This window comes from Schistocerca serialis, chromosome 7, assembly GCF_023864345.2.
Source record: "Schistocerca serialis cubense isolate TAMUIC-IGC-003099 chromosome 7, iqSchSeri2.2, whole genome shotgun sequence".
In the NCBI taxonomy this organism is placed as follows: domain Eukaryota; kingdom Metazoa; phylum Arthropoda; class Insecta; order Orthoptera; family Acrididae; genus Schistocerca; species Schistocerca serialis.
The window spans coordinates 538,810,156-538,826,762 of record NC_064644.1 but is presented as its reverse complement, the minus strand read 5'-3'; the positions used below and the strand labels follow the sequence as shown (position 1 = coordinate 538,826,762).

The following is a 16,607-nucleotide window of genomic DNA, read 5'->3' as shown; positions in this document are numbered from 1 at the left end:
TCTCATAGGTCAAGCATTAAAGTAATATTCCTTTGGGAATTTTAGTTCTCTGCTGTAAAATGCTAGTGAAATTACATGAATTGAATAAAAATACGACTGTATTAGAGCTTGTAAAAGGTGGAAGAAGTTTTATCGAAAACACATGATCGGTTTCAAACCTATGAATTGCAGATTTGAGCTCAGTGTCGGAAAGGTTTAATATTGTTTTAATAATATGATCACTGGAACAGAGCAGTGTACAAGATACGTAGCTACCGAGATATAACAACACAGTCGATCAGAAACTGGTACGCTAGCAATTTAGTCAAGGAATTAGATTTAGTTATGAGATCTCTGAAAGTCTCGATGTACATCTCTCTTGCAAGCTAGGTAATATATGTTAGTATCGTCCAATGAGATACTTTAATACATCTTATCTAATGAGAAAAATTTGATTTGAAAACATTATATATGATCTACAGACATGGTAAAGTCATCATCTGTTATATAAAAAGCAGTTAATCACAAGGATCTATAAAATCTTCGTCTGAGATGTTCTCGCTGTATTGAAAATGAGAAATCTAAGAGGCTGGAGTCCTTTATATGAACTCTTGTTCACCGGTGGATGTGAACTAACTATCAAAGAAGCGATAACACAGAAAAGAAATGTGGAAGGAATTGACAGAGGAGATTTGCAAGGGAAATGAATTTGAAGGAATATTATAGAAACGGAAGGGAGCGTACAGTTGGTGAAGATAAGAAGAGAGGTATATACTGCGAAAAGAATTTTGCAGAGCACTAAAAGACTTAAGTCTTTTAGTAGATGACAGTCTATCAGAACTACCAATATCCTTCGGGGAAGCAGCTATGAGATGAAGAAATATGTAATAACACAAATTTTGAAGAAATCAGGTGCTGATACTTGTGAATATTATCGAACTTTTAGTTTAACTAATCACGGCTGCAAAATACTGACTCGAATTATTTGAAGGAAAATGGAAAAACCGTTAGAAGCCTACCTCCGATAAGATCGGTTTGGCTTCCGTAGTGATGTAGTAACCCGCGACGAAATACTGATCCTACCACGTATCCTCGAAAATACGCTAAAGGAAGGAGAACTTGCGTTTATAGCATTTTTGCGTTTAGAGAAAGCTTCTGACAATGGCGACTGGAATAAATTCTCTGAATTTCTGAAGGCAGTGAGGATGAACCAAAGAGAGTGCAGTTTATTTACATCTTGTACAAAAATGAGACTGTTGTTTAAAGAGTCGACGAACATGACAGCCAGGGAGTGGTTGAGACATTACTGACATGCTATTCAATCTGCAAATCGAGCAAGTAGTAAAAAGAAGCAGAAATCTCGTAGGACTATTAAGGTGTAGAGAGAAGAAACAAAAAGCTTTGCGTTTTCCGATGACAATGTAATTCTGTCAGAGAAACCAAAGGACGTGGCAAAGCAGTTGGCCGGAATAGCGAACTGGAAGGAAGGCATAAGAGGAACAATAAAACAATAACTGAAGGAAAACAACGTTAATGAAGTGTACTCGAATTAAATTGGGTGTTGCAGTTTGGGTAGCAAAGCAATTGATGTAGCCCAAAATAGGGATCATAAAAATGCAAAGTTGCTTTAGGAATCAAAATATTTCTGTAAAACAGGAATTTGTTAAAACCTAAGTTATTTTACTGAAGGCAGTTGTCTGGAGCGTAAGCTTGTACGGATATGAAACGTAAATCATAATTTGTTCAGACAAGAACAGATTGGAAGCTTTTGGGTTTGCTGCTATCAATAACGCTTGTGATTAAATGGGTACATCGAATAACTGATGGAGACATACAATATGGGGAAAAAGGAATTTATGGTACAACATGAATAAAGGAATGGTCTGATTGATAGGAGGTACCGTGAAGTATGAAGCGATCATCATCTTGTTAATAGAGGAAAGAGTGTTTAGGATGGTGGGAAGGGGTGCGGAATTTAAAGTTTTTCCGTGCACTGTTCGAGAATGGAACCGTTGGTAAATAATATGAAGACACTGAAGTGTGAATTGAAGAGTAGTTATGTAGCTAAAGATATTTCTACGTCACACATTGCCTGCACTACGAATACACACTGATTGCTTGTTACAATATGGTACCCGTAGGACGGTTCTCTATGTACTAGTGACGGTACACAAAATATTAGTGAGCTTTATAATGTCACTGCAGGAACGCAGCACATCTGATAAACTGTGAGTTCATTAAGAATCCAGTCACACATATATGTGTTAGGAGAGCCTCAGGTACCACACTTGCGAAAGTTTCGTCCTCTTATCGCAACACCTACAGTCGGATTGTCGTCCCACCGTTAAGAGCAGTTTCTGAGATCACTACTGTGAGGTCCTGTTACATCGTGAGAAATTTCACCAAAGCTGACAAACAAAAAAATTATGCTCACATTCCCTACGCGAAGCTGCAGCGGAGCAAAGTGAGATGTCCTCAAATCTTTCAAGTCATTCGAGTGTCTCGGTCTCTGGAAGCTAATATGCTTACACTTCACGTGCATAGTGTCCGTTCACAGTAGCCCCCCAGTCACTACGCACCGGTGCTTGTGCTGCAGCCAAAGCGGCAACCATACACAAGCTTTTAGTCTTTCTTCTCGATGACACTTCACAAAACGGCTGCTACTTCACTGTGGAGAGGCATGTTAACCGACATGGCGTCTGAATGCCTATCTTAAACCAAGGTACTTTGCCCATTTTATACGAAACATTAAGTACTGACAATTAGTTTCCACCCACTTTCATCGAATATGCGAAAAGCACGTGGAAGTTCAACGAGTGGATACAGATACCTGTAAGGCCTTCCTAATTTAACCTTTCCGCAGTTTCCCTTACATCACTTTTGACAAATAGGGGGATGGTTGCTGTAAAAGTACTACCTTATCTCACCCTTGTCCAGTGAGACCTTATGCTCTGTCTAAAATGATGAAAATGTTGACTGGAACGTATCGAGCGAGGTGGCGTAGTGGTTAGCAAACTGGACTCGAGTTCGGTAGGACGACGATTCCAACAAGTGTCCGGCCATGCAGATTTATGTTTGCCGCGATTTCCCTAAACGGCTTCCTGCAAACGCCGGGATGATTTCTTTGAGAGGGCACGGTTGATTTTCTGCCGCATACTTAACACCATTGCAAGTTTGTGCTCCGCCTCTAATGACCACGGTGTCAGCTGGGTGTAAAACGTTAATCTTCCTTTTCTTTTTGAATGTTAAGTGAACTGACAGTTAGCTTTGAGGGTTGCGTGGCTCCCAATTCGACGCTGGTATTCCCCCAGAAAGCCTCAGTACACGCTACAGTTAACAGAAATCAGATACGGCACGAATGTTCGCTGTGCTAATGGCTTTCTGCTGTTGCCTTTTAGCTTTGTCCTGGCAGGCAAAAACTTCTGTTGGTAAGAACCATCCACCTACAGCAGTTCAGGAGATACGACCTCATAAACTGTGAGAAAAGTGAGAAACTCTCAACTCAGGCATGGTGTTTAAATTTATTACGTCTTTACTACTAACTCGATTCGCAACACGTTTCGTAGACAGTATCCATATATGCCGCTGAATGTGCCGACACATAATTTTTGAACGACAGAAAGCTCCAGACATATGACGTAAACACTGAGATGCATGATAAAGTGTCCCACACTGCATTTTGTTAAATGCATGTATTCTTTATTGTTAACACACTCCTATAGTGTAGTTAGCGTAAGGAAACTCGTTGAGAGTCTCCTGCAGAAACACTGAACCTTCTCCTAGCCCCCCCCCCCCCCTCACACCTGTCTCTACAGCGCGGAAGAGGTACCGGTGCAGGATTTTGTGCATGAACTAATCTCCCGATTATATCCCATACATGTTCGATGGGATTCATGTCGGACGATATAGGCGATCAAATCATTCTCTCGAACTGTCCAGAAGGTTTTTCAAACAAACCGTGAACAATTGTGGTCCGACGACATGGCGCACCACTTTTTAGAAACATGAAGTGCATGAATCGCTGTAAACGGTCTCCAAGAAGCTGAACAGAACCGTTTTCAGCCAATGATAAGTTCAATTTGAACAGAGTACATCGTAGATCCCATGTAAATACAGTCCGTACCATTTTGGAACCAACATCAGGTTACACAGTGCTTTGTTGATATTTGTGTCCACGGCTTCGTGTGGTCCGCGCCACACTCGAAAGCTACCATCAGCTCTTAGGAACTGAAATCGTTACTCATCCAACCAGGGTATGGTTTTCCAGTGGTTTAGGGTCCAACCGATACGGTCACGAGCCCACGACAGGTGCTGCAAGCGACGTCGAGCTGTTAGCAAAGACACTCACGTCGGTCGTCTGCTGTCGTAGACCATTAATGCCAAATTCATCCGCACTGTCCTAAGGAATACGTTCGTCGTAGGTCCGCGTTGATTTCTGCGGTTATTTCATGCAGTGTTGTTTGTTAGTGCTGACAACTCTACGCAAACGCCGCTTCTCTCGGTCCGTATGTGACGACTGTAGGCCATTGTGTTCTCCGTTGCGAAAAGTAAAGCCTGAAATTCGTTATTCTCACAACACTTTTGACATTGTGGATCTCGGAATATTGAGTTCCCTAAGTAGTTCCGAAATGGAATTTCCCTCGCATCTAGCTCTAACTACCATTCCATTTTCAAAATCTGTTATCCCCCGTAGTGCCGCCATAATCACATCGGAAAGCTTTTCACATTAATCAAAATAACAGCACCGCCAATTCATTGCCCTTTTATACCTTGTGTACCCGATACTACAGCCATGTGTATACAGGGTGGTCCATTGATCATGACCGTGCCAAATATCTCAAGAAATAAGCATCAAACGAAAAAACTGCAAAGAACGAAACTCGTCTAGCTTTCTAGCTTGAAGGGGGAAACCAGATGGCGCTATAGTTGGCCCGCTAGATGGCGCTGCCATAGGTCAAACGGACATCAACGTTTTTTTGAAATAGGAACCCTAATTTTTATTACATATTCGTGTAGTACGTAAAGAAATATTAATGTTTTAATTGGACAACTTTTTTCGTTTTGTGATAGATGGCGCTTTAATAGTCACAGACGAATAAGCACGTGGAATCACGTAACATACTACCAGTGTGGACGGTATTTGCTTCGTGATACATTACCCGTGTTAAAATGGACCGTTTACGAAATGCGGAAAAGGTCGATATCGTGTTGATGTATGGCTATTGTGATCAAAATACCCAAAGGGCGTGTGCTATGTATGGTGCTCGGTATCCTGGATGACATCATCCTAGTGTCAGGACCATCGCCGGATAGTTACGTTGTTTAAGGAAACAGGAAGACTTCAGCCACGTTAACCACGACCTGCAAAAAATGATGATGCCCAAGTAGGTGTTTAAGCTTCTGTCTCGGCTAATTTGCGCATCAGCAGTAGACAAATTGCACGAGAATCGGGAATCTCAAAAACGTCGGTGTTCAGAATGCTACATCAACATCGATTGCACCCGTACCATATTCCCATGCATCAGGAATTGCATGGCGACGAATTTGAACGTCGTGTACAGTTCTGCCACTGGGCACAAGAGAAATTATGGGACGAAGGCAGATTTTTTGCACTCTTTCAATTAAGCGACGAAGCCTCATTCACCAACAGTGGTAACGTAAACCGGTATAATAGCACTATAGGGCAACGGAAAATCCGCGATGGCTGCGACAAGTGGAACATCAGCGACGTTGGCGCGTTAATGTATGGTGCGGCATTATGGGAGGAAGGATAACTGGCCCCCATTTTATCGATGGTAATGTAAATGGTGCCATGTGTGCTGGTTTCCTACGTAAGGTTCTACTGAAGCTACTACAAGATGTTTCACAGCATGAGAGAATGGCGATGTACTTCGAACATGATGGATGTCCGGCACATAGCTCGCGTGCTGTTGAAGCGGTATTGAATAGCATATTTCATGACAGGTGGATTGGTCGTTGAAGCACTATACCATGGCCCACATGTTCACCGGATCTGACGTCCCCGGATTTCTTTCTGTGGGGAAAGTTGAACGATTTTTGCTATAGTAATCCACCGACAACACCTGACAACGTGCGTCAGCACATTGTCAATGCATGTGCGAACATTAAGGAAGGTGAACTATTCGCTGTTGTGAGGAATGTCGTTACACGTATTGCCAAATGCATTGAGGTTGACGGACATCATTTTGAGCATTTATTGCATTAATGTGGTATTTACAGGAAATCAAGCTGTAACAGCATGCGTTCTCGGAAATGATAAGTTCACAAAGGTACGTGTACCACAGTGGAACAACGTACCTACGTTCTGTATTTTAATTTGAAAAACCTACCTGTTACCAACAGTTCGTCTAAAGTTGTGAGCCATGTGTTTGTGACGATTACAGCGCCATCTATCACAAAGCAGAAAAAGTGGTCCAAGTAAAACATTCATATTTCTTTATGTACTACACGAATATGTAATAAGAATGGGGGTTCCTGTTTTAAAAAAACGTAGTTGATATCCGTTTGACCTATGGCAGCGCCATCTAGCGGGCCGACCATACCACCATCTGGTTTCCACCTTCAAGCTAGACAAGTTTCGTTCTTTGTAGTTTCTTCGTTTGACGTTTATTTCGTGAGATATTTAGCCCGGTCACGATCAGTGGACCACCATGTATGTGCATATCGCTATCCCAAGACTTTATCACCGCAGTGTAGAGTGCTATGGAAAGGGGTTGTCACAGAGACGTTTGCATTATCACACTGTAGACACGCTTATCAGATGCGCCCAAAGTACAGAACTGTTTGTTAGGTTCAAAGGTGTTTTCAGGAATATATGGAAATGAAATATTTTTGAAGTTGCACTGCCAAGAGTTTTATTTTCGTTTGTAATAAAAAAACTGACAAAATGATTACCCTGTAATGCCTGGTTTGTGAGCTAGTTAGCAAATAAAATAAAATCAATAGACAATAATGAAAGTTGATGATGGTGTTGGCCGCTTACTTATTTATCTCTCACTGTGCCACATTACTCTCAACTTGGCAGACAATTTGACCGTCCAGGAAATTCATTTCGTCGTTATTCTAGAAATATCTGGGACGCATTGGTATCTTTTTTCTGGAGAAACCGGAAGAAATCAGTTGGTATCATGTCAGGAGAAGACGTTAATGAGGCAATGTCTGATAGCACAGAGAAGCAGCATGTGTGGCAGTATCCGGGACGGGATGGGCGGCGGTGTTTCCTTGGACCAAACGCAACCCTCTGGACAGCTTCTTGGTGCTCTCCTTCTTGACAGGTTCCCGTAATCTCGTCAGGCGATTTCGGAAACACAGTTACCAGCACAATCTGATAGCACCACATTATGGCAATCTCATAAACCGCAGCATCATCTTGCCCGGTGATGATTGAGGTGTTCGTAAACTCAGGCAGTGGTGGATCCATATGTTTCTGTTTAGTTTTGTTTCCCCTGTTCTCACGGACGCAATGCTACACTCATCCATGGCGATTGAGCGACTAAATGTAAAGACAGCTGGTTTCACCCAACACACCTGCATCATTTCACCTGATACCTCGTTACTCTGAATAGGATCAAGCCTAGTAGAAAACGTGCTGATACAAAACTGAAGGCTTGCAGCAGTTTTAGCTCAATAAGAGTTGGAGGGCTGTCAAATGTGTAGAAAGGCTAATGACTTAATTTCGTCATACGTTACTGTTAACTTGAACAGGCAATACTGAAACAATGTTTTCGTCATAGCTTGTGAATGATACTCACGCTCACAAATGCCCTGCGTGAAACGTGGTAGAATTTTCCAGCCGTGACCCCAAGGGGCCTCTGAGCTCGCAGCAGAATAATTATGAGAGCCTTCTGCATCTTCTGTGGAGCGCCTGGCCACCCGCACATGTACACAGAATTCACCAGCCGGGAGTTCTGCAAATAAAAAGTCAGATTATGAAGGAGTTTTTCTCCACAGTAAATTAATACAGTCAATTTTTGTGATATCCGACTGAAAATCTGATTTAATGAAATTTGTCTCTTCTTTTGTTACATTAATCACGCAATTAATAACTGCCAGCTGCAAATGCTATGGCCCATATGGATTAAGAAATATCTCTGAAACTAAAAAAAAATCGGTGGAACCTGGAGATAAGTGCGTTCTTGTCGGTGTTACCTTCACGGAAGTTAAAGTTTGACAATTTGTGGGTGAATACCTCCAATTAATGTCAAATATTTACAGAAATCAGCAGAGTGATATTAGATGGAAAGAAGATTTTAAGAAGCAAGCAGACTGAGGCAGATTCCTGAGGATCACTGCAAGTGTAATGAAGAATATTCCACGAACTCAACGTGGCACCATTAGTGTACGATTAAATGCAAATTTCACATGGTCTTTTACATACATAAAACATTCAAACCTATAAGCATCAAATTAAGATATAAGATCACGAGGAGGAGACAGAATATTCATCGAGAGATTCCATGCTGAAGGTCATCAGCAAGAACGAAGATTTCAAGAAACCAAAAGAACGAGACGATCATTAGTTTCTGTCAAAGCAAATTGACAGTCCATAACAATAACAGTGATTGTGTGTAGACTGCACACTAACTCTAATTTTGACTAAGGGATGATGAGAGAGAAGGAGTTACAGTGGAGATGCATGTGGTGCAATATATCGTCATTATTTTTAGTACAGATGAACAAGAAACAAAATTGGCATGTAATAATTCCATGGAAACGTCTTGATCGTTAAAAACTATATTTATGATGCGTTAAAAGTCATCATCATCAGGTAAAATATGCTTAGAAAAGTTCATAAAAGTGAGCAATAGATGAGAAACGTACAGCAATGTAGGTTTTGTTTGTATTTCTCATTTAGATCTCCTATGTATATTTTATCTAATGATGATGACACGTCATAAAGTTCTTAGCGATCAAGACGTTTCCATGGAATTACTAAAGGCCAAGTCTGGATGAGCACATACCTTACAAATGAAAGACTACATCAATCAAATGGAAGAAATAACAAAGCATCAGAGAAGAAGAAAATGCGAACAAAAGACAAATAGGCAAAATTAGTTCTCAAAGAAACGCTCAAGGAACTACCCGAAGAAGCAGAAGAAACAGGCAAGCGAAAGAAAACAGGCACGTGGACAGAAAAATAGGGAGAGGAATATTTATTAAGAGAAGATGCATGCAGCACAGAAATTAATTGTAATTTTCAATCTTTAACAGAGATGAGTACAGACAACAGACGTCTTAGACAGCGGCAATGTAATTAGAGCAATATCAGAGATTCTGTTTTAGCACAAGACGCTGAAGAGCAAGATAGTGACAACGAGAGTATCAGAAAATGCAACTGAAAACCTCACAGGAATACTTAACTTATCCACTTACCAAGCAAACTTACGTAACTGTCAGTCTAGAAAACTGTGAAGTGGATCATGAAATTTCGGTAGAAATTGAAATTAATAAGGATTTTGTAGTTGGGGTAGACCTGCTAAGCAAGTGTGCAAACATAATTGACTGTGAAAAAGACTGTAATTTAGAAGAAATGTTAGGACAGAAAAAAACCTATTATGTCCTTTAAAACTCAAAGCATTGGAATGGAATGATTTACCAGTGGAAGAAACGTACCACAACTATCGGACAGCAGCCATGAGCAAGATGGTAGAGGAACAGATAACGGAGAAGTTGAACATCGGAATTGTTGTCAGTCAGCAAAAAGTGTTGTTGGAGTTATTTATAACCTAATATAAACACGTTTTCTCCAACCAACCAGGTCTCATACGCAGCTTTGGATATGAGTTCAAAGTAAAACTACACCAGTCTTTTGTAGCTTTCGCCTAGAATACAGCAGTAGAAGAAAGGTAAGATGAGTGGAGCAGTGGGATGTGAATGAGTGATCTAATTCAGCCTACAATAGTCCTTATCTAAATTCTTTTCTTTTTTCAATTTCTGTCTCAGTTGTATCCAAAAAAATGTATTTGTGGTGGGTAGTTTCGGACCATGTTGTCCATTTTCAAACAATAGCCAGCAAACAATATATCTTCGTTAATATAATTTAAAATAATTTTATTCTCAATTTTACAAATTAAGCAACTCTCACGCTGATTACTCTAATATTACATATCTTCGTCGTAAATGATAACTTACATATCCACCGACGCACACATATGGTGTAGCCATAGCTGGTATTTTTATAAATCTATAAAATAGTAATGCTGATACAAGATCAAATTTCTTCGCAAAGACAAGAAATGACAGCCTACTCCATTCGTATTTGGTATACTACTTGCGGCATCTTATGCGGTTTTAGGCAGTCTATTAAATAGTTTAAGTACTTTTAAAACTGTTCAAAGTAAGCACTCCGTCTTCAGGCCACGAGTGGCCTACCGGGACCATCCGACCGCCGTGTCATCCTCAGTGGAGGATGGGGATAGGAGGGGCGTGGGGTCAGCACACTGCTCTCCCTGGTGTTATGACGGTATTCTTGACCGAAGCCGCTACTATTCGGTCGAGTAGCTCCTCAATTGGCATCACGAGGCTGAGTGCACCCCGAAAAGTGGCAACAGCGCATGGCCTGGATGGTCACCCAACCAAGTGCCGATCACGGCCGACAGCGCTTAACTTCGGCGATCTCACGGGAACCGGTGTATCCACAGCGGCAAGGCTGTTCAAAGTAAGGAAGAATTAAAATCACAAAACGAGATCCTACGAAACATTTACAGTGGCTATATTCTGGGGTCAAAACCCAACTATAAGATAAATAACAAATTTAAAATGTCCCATGATCTGTAATGAATAACTGGCGTATTGCAATACGCTGTTATAATAGGATATTACTCATCTGCACCGAATAACAGCAATCGCTATATTATTTAATAAAATATTCAAAATCTAAATTGCGTAAGTGCGAATCATACGTAAAAAATATATATAAATATATATATTTTTTTAAATTTTGAATGCAACAGTTCCAGAAACAATAATAAACTAAGGTGTAGTAGTTCTAGTTGCTGGTCTTCGCTCCTACATTATGGTGGAACTTCACAAATTTGTGCCTTGTCAGGCGTTACAGGGCTCCCATGCGTACATGAGGAAGAAACAACTTATAAAAACGTGTGCCAGAATTAACTCGTAAGTATATTACAATGTCATACCGGCGTATGGAAGTGTTAAAATCTGTAACAGGCCGTGAAATGTAATAAATGTAAGGCGCGAAGTTGAGATACTGTGGGTTGAAAACGAGATAAGGGAGGCATATGGCTTCAAGGACGTGATAAATCGATGTATATATAAACTCCACTTGATACTACTTACTGCTATCACCATTTTACAGTTTTGAATTTTTAGTGAGATGACCGAAGTTAATAGTGTTTTACGTAATAAGTCGCATATGAAATATGACAGCGAAGTTAAACGTCCACGTAGGGATATTAATTTTGTGAAATGTAACAATATGAAGGTGGAGCAAAGTCACCGCTTTGTTGATAAAATTTTAAGTTCAATTAACACACAATATTCCAATGAGAAAACAACGTTACTGAACAAAGATTTAAGCTATATTCCCACAGTCCTATTGTCTAGTCCGAATTCAAAACACTTGGTAAGCGGCTAAATTTGGCTATCAAAGAAGAAGCCAGGACTGATGTTAAGAAATAAAGATTGCTATTTAGTGAAACACAGTGAGAGAGCACTGAAAATAGACAGTCAAGGCATATTGCCAGTATTAACCGAAAGTTACAAGAAAATAAAGCTTTGACAGTGAAAGGGATAAGGGAAACGCTAAATCTTGCACACGCCTGCACGTTCAGAGACCGTGAATAGTTACAATTGAAAGAAAATCAGCCCTCGGTCACTATTTTTAAACAGGTTAACCTGGGTTTGACACTGCTAGGAGTGTCTTCCACAGAATTTAAATCAAAGAATGGTTTATATTTTATAACATGGTTACAGGTTAATTTGTTAAAAATAGTGACCGAGGGCTGATTTTCTTTCAATTATAAGGGAAAGGGTTTGTTTGTAATACAAGAAAGTGAATACAGGACAAAGTCTCTGTAGGATTTTTGTGATGATGGCATAACTGAAGTTGATATTAGCGCCATCCATAAATTATGTCACACAAATTTCATGATTTTTGGATCCCTCCCTCTCCTTGTCACAGGTGGTAACGTTTGTGTGATCCGACCTTCCCCTGTTATGATGTACCATATTTTGCAGTTTTAAATTTAGAAAATATTACATTAAAACAGCACTTCCCAAATTATCAATGAAATCTTGCTTTCATGAAATCAAGAATGAATCAAATGTTTTAAAAAATTTATAAAAATAACAAGTCAAATGAAATATATAAATTTAATCGTCTTGTGTCCAACGACTTTGAAGCCATTGATTTATATTATTTATGACTGGCACAGGAATCACTTCGTTCTCGATCTGGATAATGTTAGTAACAGTCGATGTGTCCACACAATCTTCATCCAACCTTATAACATACTCATGATTTATCAAACACGGAACTTCCGTCTATTTGCAATTCTGTGTGGATGAAACTTTGTGGTGGTCAAAAAATTATTGTGTTGGCTCTTATGTAGTTGAATGTGTTCCTTAGTGGCTTGGTATGATCAAATTACAGGCCACAGATGGAATTTAAATAATATGCCTCGACACTGGGACAATAGACATCGTATAGAACTTGCTTCAAATGTGATGACGCTCGGAGATTCAAAGATAGCTGTAATAACACCGGAGCAACTTTGCCTTCTGAGTCATCATTACCTACGGGTACCGATCCGTCTGAAGTCTACTTGCTCAAAACAGGTGGTAGTAAACACGCCTCTCGTAGTAATCGCCCTAGGCTAGATCGTCGCAGACCGCAACACGCGACATCCTCGCATTTTACAATTTGTGAAAAATATTTTGAGTCACGTGGATGATTTGCGCACCAAGTAGCATCATTTTTCAATGCCTTAGCCTTTACGATACCCAGTTTGATACCTTTCGGTAGAATGTATTCGGCAACCCCAAGAAAATCGCCAATGACCAGCTGGTTCCAAGTATTAGGCAGCGAGAGGCATACTCTCTCGAAGTTCCGTTTTTCTAGCTCCTATTCAATACTTCAATTACTGGAATCGATATGTGAATCGAAACTATCATGTTCGTGACAAACAGGCGCCATTCTTCGCTCCACTCTGTTAAATGCACATCTTCTTGGACCATTTGTGGCATTGTAAATAGCAACTAAATGAAAATGTTTGTAGTGTTGTACAGTTGAAGTTACAGCTCACCCGATCGTGTATTTGCGTCGGGAAAATAAACACGTCCTTTACAAAACCATCTAGAGCTCTCATTAACTTTTCGTAAGCTGTAAATCGCAACGACTATGTATGTATGTATGTCACGTTAGAGGCAGAATGTGTTCCATTGTGAATCGTTATAAATGTGGGCCCAAGGTTTGTCGCAGCTACATGTTTCTTTTCACTATCTTCCTTTAATACAGTATCTGCATAAACGCATGAAATTAGTTTATGTCTTTCAGCGACCACCACATCATAATCCGGTAGTTTTACACGGTAGTCAAGACGCATTAATATTGGTTCTTGAGCATTTGCTGATGTAATACCTAACGGCATACTTGCTTTGTCATCCATAAATAAAAAGAGTACTTGACTAGGGCCAAAAACTCATGTTAAAAATTCAAGGTTTCTTATAGTAGTTGTACAGAATTAACCATCTTTGCGCTTTGCATGACGTGTATATTCTGGTTTGCATAGTTCATCAAGAACAGTTACCATGTTTCCAGAATGAGATTTTCACTCTGCAGCGGATTGTGCGCTGGTATGAAACTTCCTCTGCCAGTACCTCGTCTCCTACCTTCCAAACTTTACAGAAGCTCTCCTGCGAACCTAGCACAACTAGCGCTCCTGAAAGAAAGGATATTGCGGAGACATGTCTTAGCCACAGCCTGGCAGAAGTAAAGCTGTGAGGACGGGGCGTGAGTCGTGCTTGGGTAGCTCAGATGGTAGAGCACTTGCCCGCGAAAGGCAAAGGTCCCGAGTTCGAGTCTCGGTCCGGCACACAGTTTTAATCTGCCAGGAAGTTTCAGTTAAAATGTGTTTCTTTTTTCTTTCCTCTGTACTGACTCTTCTGGGAAAGAGTCTTAAATATGACTTGATCGTCTGATAGTCTAGCGTTGTTTACATTGTTCGGATTTGTAAGTCGTCCCATGTTTTGCAACAACTTATGATTTCAGTACGGCATCGATCATCACCTGCACCACAAGAAACTGAAATCTTCTTTATGACTTCAAGTAAACAGGGGAACTTTTCTTCTACTCTAGGTCAACCAATAGTATTTTTAATTTGAAGAGCTGCTACTAAATCGGTATAGAATGGCGACTTTTTTCTGTTGTTCGGCTATGCTGGTCTTTCACTGTAGTATGTTTCTTTCCTGTTGAAAGTCCTTTCCTAATGCTGTTACTCTTTTTCTTACTTCATCTGTCGCCATGCCAGGAACTCACGCTAACAACAAGCTGTTGAGCTCAGATTCTAGTACTACAATTTGGTTCCTGAAGTGCTCTTAATTGGAGTTGATTGAGGTGCTGCTTGAGGTACTTTGCTTCCAGTTGGTTTTATACTAATATCGTTAGTGTCTTCTGGCACTTCCTGTTCTGTTTCTTCCTGCAATTAAAGATAAGGATGTAACAAATTGAATACGGGCATTTCACACGATATGCGTGCAAAATCACCCTGAAGAATCCAGCTACACGACTGTGAGAACCTTTCGAGATTTCCTCGAACAGACAGTCAGAAAGATGCGGTTGGCGATTTTTCGTTATAATAAATAGTGAATAACAACTAAACATAAGTAACTGGGTTGCTGTGTTTTTCAGATTTCCACAGAACACACACTAAATTTTTTCGGCGATGAAGAACGAAATGTACAAATAATATAATACTGAAACCTAATTTTTATGCCCACCGATTCTAGTTTTTTTGGGTGTGTGGATCTGAGGACATATACATTCTCGAAAAAATCCATGTGTTGCTTCCTTTTCCGTCAGTTTTATTTGCTGTTCTTCGATTTGCGAATCCACTTCACTTTCAATACTGTCTCTTCTTTTCAAACCTCGCCATAAGAAGTTAACATCGAATCATTTATTTTGCTTATTTTATCACCATAAGCTCTACTGCTTACTTCGTATAGCTTGCGGTAAAGAGTACCTAAATCACTTTTTTGTAATCTTTTTAAATTTCTAGGACACACTGAAATTCAAAAAATAGTAGAAGCAAGAAAAGCACTTCCATAACTCAGCGGAAGTTAAATTTCGGCTTAATAATACAAACAATTCAACTTTGACGAAATCAGAGAGGTGGCGGTTTTGTCAAAGCCTCTAAGGCGGTATGGGCCTATCGCCGTATGTCAAAGCCGGCCCACGCGCCACACCGTACATACAGCGAGCGTGAACAACAGTCACATAGCGCAGCTGCCGCGCGCCACAAAGTGATACAAACTGATTCAAACCTTGGTAAATAACGATGATAGAATAGGTAATGATTGAAAGTTTCTCATTACATCTGACGTTAAGAGTCGTCACACGGTGACACATTTTATTGACCTCCTTCTTCCTCCTTAATGTGTGATGTAATTTATGGATGGTCGCTAAGGATCCAGTAAAACTCTTTCAGACACACCTCGAAGATTGGAAGTGAGCAGTTTTTGTTTCTCCCTTTCGAAAAACGTAAAGTAGTCAGTACGAAAGCCATGTTGCCAACTTTGAATGCATTAATTAAACTTCAGAAAGAAAGCAAAAGCATACTCGTAACTGTAAGTGGTAGAATTTTCTTATGGCTTATTTGAATAGATTGTTGTATAACAAACTAAATAATACATATGGATTTCCTGATAACTGTGGTGTGTCAAGCTGCATTGTTTCTGCAAATGAGCTTCAAGAAACTTAGATCACTGATGGTATGACGTTGGGGTCTTTCGATGCAAGGAACTAATACACTCCTGGAAATCGAAATAAGAACACCGTGAATTCATTGTCCCAGGAAGGGGAAACTTTATTGACACATTCCTGGGGTCAGATACATCACATGATCACACTGACAGAACCACAGGCACATAGACACAGGCAACAGAGCATGCACAATGTCGGCACTAGTACAGTGGATATCCACCTTTCGCAGCAATGCAGGCTGCTATTCTCCCATGGAGACGATCGTAGAGATGCTGGATGTAGTCCTGTGGAACGGCTTGCCATGCCATTTCCACCTGGCGCCTCAGTTGGACCAGCGTTAGTGCTGAACGTGCAGACCGCGTGAGACGACGCTTCATCCAGTCCCAAACATGCTCAATGGGGGACAGATCCGGAGATCTTGCTGGCCAGGGTAGTTGACTTACACCTTCTAGAGCACGTTGGGTGGCACGGGATACATGCGGACGTGCATTGTCCTGTTGGTACAGCAAGTTCCCTTGCCGGTCTAGGAATGGTAGAACGATGGGTTCGATGACGGTTTGGATGTACCGTGCACCATTCAATGTCCCCTCGACGATCACCAGTGGTGTACGGCCAGTGTAGGAGATCGCTCCCCACACCATGATGCCGGGTGTTGGCCCTGTGTGCC

At 40.6% G+C, this 16,607-nt stretch overlaps 1 protein-coding gene across 1 annotated transcript in view; it reads right to left on the bottom strand.

Annotated features, from left to right (window-relative positions):
- LOC126413223 (odorant receptor Or2-like) overlaps positions 1–16,607 on the bottom strand; it is a 61,916-nt gene that overhangs the window by 3,804 nt on the left and 41,505 nt on the right. Inside the window, exon 4 of the mRNA XM_050083120.1 lies at positions 7,752–7,907. Coding sequence (XP_049939077.1) covers positions 7,752–7,907 — 156 coding nt within the window. The remainder of the gene's footprint in view (positions 1–7,751; positions 7,908–16,607) is intronic.